Below are 6,364 nucleotides of genomic sequence, written 5' to 3' on the forward strand. Positions count from 1 at the left end.
GTGGGATTGGGATCACCGGGATCAGCAGGTTTGGGATCAGCAGGATCAGCGGGATTGGGATCACCGGGAAGATCAGGATCATTGGGATCATTGGGATCACTGGGATCACTGGGATCACCGGGATCATTGGGATCGTTGGGATTGGGATCATTGGGATCAACAGGACTGGGGATTGCTGGGATTGGGATCATTGGGATCACTGGGATTGGGATCACTGGGATCAGGAACTCTGGGATCGGGATTCCTGGGATTCCTGGGATCGGGAACTCTGGGATTTGGATTCCTGGGATTGGGATTTCCGGGATTGGAATTTCTGGCATTGGGATTTCTGGGATCGGGATTCCCGGGATTGGGAACTCTGGGATCGGGATTTCCTGGATCAGGATTTCTGGGATTGGGATTTCCTGGGATTGGGATTTCTGGCACTGGGATTCCTGGGATCGGGATTCCCGGGATTGGGATTTCTGGGATCAGGATTTCCTGGATCAGGATTTCTGGGATTGGGATTTCCTGGGATTGGGATTTCCTGGGAATGGGATTCCTGGGATTTGGATTTCTGGCACTGGGATTCCTGGGATTGGGAACTCTGGGATCAGGATTTCCCGGATTGGAATTTCTGGGATTGGAATTTCCCGGGATGGGAACTCTGGGATCGGGATTTCCCGGATCAGGATTTCTGGGATTGGGATTTCCTGGGATTGGGATTTCTGGCACTGGGATTCCTGGGATTGGGAACTCTGGGATCAGGATTTCCCGGATTGGAATTTCTGGGATTGGAATTTCCCGGGATGGGAACTCTGGGATCGGGATTTCCCGGATTGGAATTTCCGGGATTGGGATTTCCGGGATTGGGATTTCCTGGGATTGGGATTCCCGGGATTGGGAACTCTGGGATCAGGATTTCCCGGATCGGGATTTCCTGGATTGGGATTTCCCAGGATTGGGATTTCTGGGATCGGGATTTCTGGGATCAGGATTCCCGGGATCTGCCTCCCTCTGGGACGGGGATCCTCAGGATCGGGATCGGCCTCCAAGATAACGTATCCTACTGCTAGAATGAATTGATGGTAATTAATAGGAATTAATAACGCTAATAAGGATTAATAATAATTATTAATGATCGATTTGTGCTCCAATAATGAAACCGTCAAGGGAAGAGAAAGAAATGGAATTGGAAATAAAGGTGAAAACATGAAAAGATCCCCAAAAAAAACCATTAATAAATATTAATAAACGTTAATAAATACTAATAAACTTGAATAAATATCGGTAACTACTAATGAACATTAATAATAAATATTTAAAAATAATAAACGATAACAAATAATAAATCATAAATAACAAATAATTTTTAAAAAATGAATAAAAAGGCAATAATAAATAATAAATAACAAATCGATAATAATAAATAATGAATAATGAATAATAAAAAAAGTAATAATAATAAAAATAAAAAATAAATAATAAATAGCAAACAATAATAAATAATGAACATTAAATTTACTTTTAGTAAAATTGATAATTGAGATAATAATGGAAATTGCAAAACAATCAAGTTAATAATAATTAAATAATAAATACTATCAATCGCTATCAATCAATCAAGATAATAATAAAAATAATCCAAGAATAAAAGGAGCATTATTAAAATAATTAATAATGCATGCCAATCAATTAATTATTAATTATGCCACTAAAGCAATCGATTATTAACGTTAATAAAATAAAGAATTGAAAATACTAAAATGAGAGATCATTAACGTCAATAATTAAATAAATAACAAAAAGAAAGAGTAATTAATTAACGTCAATGAAACAAGAGATCATGAATGGCAATAAATTAATAACCCAGAGAATCGCTTCATTTAATTAATAACAGCATTAATCCTACAGCTTATAATTATTAATAACATCATCATTCGCCTAATAACCGAATAATAATTTGATCGTAAATCCGATAAATAATCCAATTACTTTCTAATAAATTTATCATTAATTACAAATTCAGAAATTAATTAGAAAGCCTTTTAATAATAGAATAATTAATAATTAATAGGTAATTAATAGCCTTAATAAGCAGTGCCCGTTAGCAATTTTTTATTAATAACCACTATTATTTATTACTAATTAATAATATAATCAGTGATTGATCTGTTTTAACGATTAAAAATATTCATTAATAATTAATAAATATTAATACTGCTAATAAATAATTAACAAATGACTAATTATAACTTCTAATCGTTAATAATGAATAATTAATGGTTATTAATCCTATTAATTAGTCGTTAATTTCTCCCTTCCTTCTCCTCCCGTTCCCAGGGAATTCCAGCCCCCCCCAATCCCCAATCCCAGGGAGCCCCCGGAGAGCCGGGAAGGGGGAGCAGAGCCCGGGAAAATCCAGGAATTCCAGAAAAATCCGGGAATTTTGGAAAAATCCGGGAATTCAAAAAAACCCTGGGAAATCTGGAAAAATCCGGAAATTCCAGAAAACCCCGGGGATTCTGGGAAAACCCAGAAATTCTGGGAAAATCCGGGAATTTTGGAAAAATCTGGGAGTTCCGGGGAAAATCTAGAAGTTCTAGGAAAATCTGGGAATTCTGGGAAAATCTGGGAATTCCAGGAAAACCTGGGAATTCCAGGAAAATCCGGGAATTCTGGGAAAAGTCCAGGAATTCTGGGAAAATCTGGGAATTTTGGAAGAATCCAGGGATTCCAAAAAAATCCAGAAATTCCAGGAAAATCCGGGAACTCCGGGGAAATCCGGGAATTCTGGAAAAACCCAGGAATTCTGGGAAAATCTGGGAATTTTGCAAAAAACCGGGAATTCCAGGGAAATCCAGGAATTTTGGAAAAATTCCGGCATTAAAAAAACCTCCAAGAATTCCAGGAAAAATCCAGGAACTCCAGAAAAAATCTGGGAATTCTGGGGAAATCCAGGAATCCTGGGAAAAATCCGGGAATTTTGGAAAAATCCAGGAATTCCAAAAAAACCCCAGGAATTCCAGGGAAAATCTGGGAATTCTAGAAAGATCCAGGAATTCCAGAAAAAATCCAGGAATTCTGGAAAAATCCGAGAATTCCAGAAAAATCTGGGACTTCCAAAAAACCCCAGGAATTCCAGGGAAATCCGGGAATTCTGGGAAAACCTGGGAATCCCAGAAAAACCTGGGAATTCTGGGAGAATCCAGGAATTTCAGAAAAATCTGGGAATTCTGGAAAAATCCGGGAACTTCGGAAAAATCTAGGAATTCCAGGAAAACCCGGGAATTCTGGGAAAATCTGGGAATTTTGGAAAAATCCAGGAATTAAAAAAAACCCCCAGGAATTCCAGGAAAAATCCAGGAATTCCAGAAAAATCCAGGAATTTTGGAAAAATTCAGGAATCCCGGGAAAAATCCGGAAATTCGGGAAAAATCCGAGAATTCCAGAAAAATCTGGGACTTCCAAAAAAACCCAGGAATTCGGGGAAAATTTTAAAAAGATCCAGGAATTCCAGGAAAATCCAGGAATGTCAGAAAAATCTGGGAATTCCAAAAACCCCCAGGAATTCCAGAGAAATCCAGGAATTAAAAAAAAACCCAGGAATTCGGGGAAAATCCCGGAATTCTAGAAAGATCCTGGAATTCCAGAAAAATCCAGGAATTCTGGGAAAAATCTGGGAATCCCAGAAAAACCCGGGAATTCTGGGAGAATCTGGGAATTCCGGGAAAATCCAGGAATTTCAGAAAAAGCTGGGAATTCTGGAAAAATCCGGGAATTCCAAAAAAAACCCTGGGAATTCTGGAAAAATCTGGGAGTCTCTGCAGGAGAGGCCTTTTCCCGACCCTTTTTCCCGGGAATTCCGGGGTTTTTCCGGGAAGCGATTCCAGCGCGGAATGAGAGGGAAAGGCGGAAAGAGGGAGAATTCCAAAGAGGGAGAATTCCAAAGAGGGAGAATTCCAAAGAGAGAGAATTCCAAAGGCAATCCCAAAAATCCCTACCTTGGGCTCTACTTTTATTCCCAGAACCTGAACGGGCGGAAAAACAAAATTCCCATCAGGAAAAATCCCCAAATTCCAGCGGGAAAAGCCAAATTTCCCATCAGGAAAATCCAAATTCCAGCCAGAAAATCCAAAATTCCAGCGGGAAAATCCAAATTCCAGCGGGAAAATCGAAATTCCAGCGGGAAAAGCCAAAATTCCAGCGGGAAAATCCAAAATTCCCACTGGAAAATCCAAATTTCCAGCAGGAAAAGCCAAAATTCCAACGGGAAAATCAAAAATTCCAGCTGAAAATGCAAAATTCCAGCGGGAAAATCCAAAATTCCAGCGGGAAAATCAAAATTCTGGTGGGAAAATCCAAAATTCCAGCGGGAAAAGCCAAAATTCCAGCGGGAAACCCCAAATTCCAGCCGGAAAATCCAAATTCCTACCAGAAAACTAAAATTCCTGCAGGAAAATCCCAAATTCCAGTCGGAAAATCCCCGAATTCCAATTGGAAACTCCCAAATTCCAGCTGAAAATGAAAATTCCAGCCGGAAAAGCCAAAATTCCCACTGGAAAATCCAGATTTCCAGCCGGAAATCCCAAAATTCCAGCCGCAAAACCCAAAATTCCAGCGGAAAAATCCCAAATTCCCACTGGAAAAAACAAAATTCCATCAGGAAAATCCAAATTCCAGCGGGAAAATCAAAATTCTGGCGGGAAAATCCAAAATTCCAGCGCGAAAATCCAGAATTCCCACGGGAAAACCCCAAATTCCAGTGGGAAAAATCAAAATTCCATTGGAAAAATTGGGAAAAACTGAAATTCCGGTGGGGAAAAAACCCCAAAATTCCATTGGGAAACCAAAATTCCATTGGGAAACTGAAATTCCAGTGGGAAACCCCAAAATCCCGGTGGGAAAACCAAAATTCCGGTAGGAAAAAACTGGAATTCCACTGGAAAACCCCCGAAATTCCATTGGAAAACATCGAAATTCCATTGGAAAAAACTGAAATTCCATCGGGAAAACTCAAAATCCCGGTGGGAAAACCGAAATTCTGGTGGGATAAAACCCCAAAATCCCATTGGAAAAACCAAAATTCCATTGGGAAAAACCGAAATTCCATTGGGAAAAACCAAAATTCCATTGGAAAAAACCGAAATTCCATTGGAAAACCCAAAACCCGGCAGGAAAAACGAGCTCCAAGATGCCCCGGGAAAGCTCTGCCCCAAATTCCAGAGAAATCCCAGGAATCCCAGGAATCCTGGAGGAACCCCAGGGGAATTCTGGGAATCCAGGGAATCCCAGAGCAATTCCGGGGGAATCCCGGAGCAATCCCAGGAATCCTGGGAATCCCAGAGCAATTCCGGGAATCCCAGAGCAATTCCAGGAATCCCAGAGCAATCCCAGGGGAATCCTGGGAATCCCGGAGCAATCCCGGAGCAATCCCAGGAATCCTGGAGCAATCCTGGGACAATCCTAGGGGAATCCTGGGAATCCTGGAGCAATTCCAGCAATCCCGGAGCAATCCCAGGAATCCCGGGGGAATCCTGGAGCAATCCCGGAGCAATCCTGGGCCAATCCCAGGGAAATCCCAGAGCAATCCCAGCAATCCCGGAGCAATCCCGGAGCAATTCTGGGAATCTCAGGGAAATCCCGGAGCCATCCTGGGGTAATCCCAGGGGAATCCCGGAGCAATCCCGGAGCAATCCTGGGAATCCCAGAGCAATCCCAGGAATCCCGGAGCAATCCCAGAGCAATCCCAAGGGAATCCTGGGAATCCCAGAACAATCCCGGGGGAATCCCAGAAATCCCAGGAATCCCAGAGCTATCCCAGAGCAATCCCAGCAATCCCGGGAATCCTGGAGCAATCCCGGAGCAATCCCGGGCCAATCCCAGGGAAATCCCAGAGCAATCCCAGCAATCCCGGAGCAATCCCGGAGCAATCCCAGAGCAATCCCAAGGGAATCTTGGGAATCCCAGAACAATCCCGGGGGAATCCCAGAAATCCCAGGAATCCCAGAGCTATCCCAGAGCAATCCCAGCAATCCCGGGAATCCTGGAGCAATCCCGGAGCAATCCCGGGCCAATCCCAGGGAAATCCCAGAGCAATCCCAGCAATCCCGGAGCAATCCCGGAGCAATTCTGGGAATCTCAGGGAAATCCCGGAGCAATCCCGGGCCAATCCCAGAACAATCCCGGGAATCCCGGGGGAATCCTGGAGCAATCCCAGGGAAATCCTGGAAATCCCAGAGCAATCCCAGGAATCCTGGAGCAATTCCGGAGCAATCCCGGGCCAATCCCGGGACAATTCCAGGAATCCCGGAGCAATCCCAGGGAAATCCCGGAGCCATGCCGGAGCCATCCCGGGCCAATCCTGGGAATCCCGGAGCCATCC

The 6,364-nt window shown here is 42.9% G+C and overlaps 1 protein-coding gene across 1 annotated transcript in view; it reads right to left on the reverse strand.

Annotated features, from left to right (window-relative positions):
* Positions 1-485: 485 nt before the first annotated feature.
* Positions 486-6,364, reverse strand: part of LOC108446513 — a 12,206-nt gene continuing 6,327 nt past the window's right edge. Inside the window, exon 5 of the mRNA XM_017733334.1 lies at positions 486-722. Within this exon, the coding sequence (XP_017588823.1) occupies positions 486-722 (237 nt within the window). The remainder of the gene's footprint in view (positions 723-6,364) is intronic.

The sequence above is a fragment of the Corvus brachyrhynchos genome, unplaced genomic scaffold (genome assembly GCF_000691975.1).
Source record: "Corvus brachyrhynchos isolate BGI_N302 unplaced genomic scaffold, ASM69197v1 scaffold1045, whole genome shotgun sequence".
NCBI lineage: Eukaryota > Metazoa > Chordata > Aves > Passeriformes > Corvidae > Corvus > Corvus brachyrhynchos.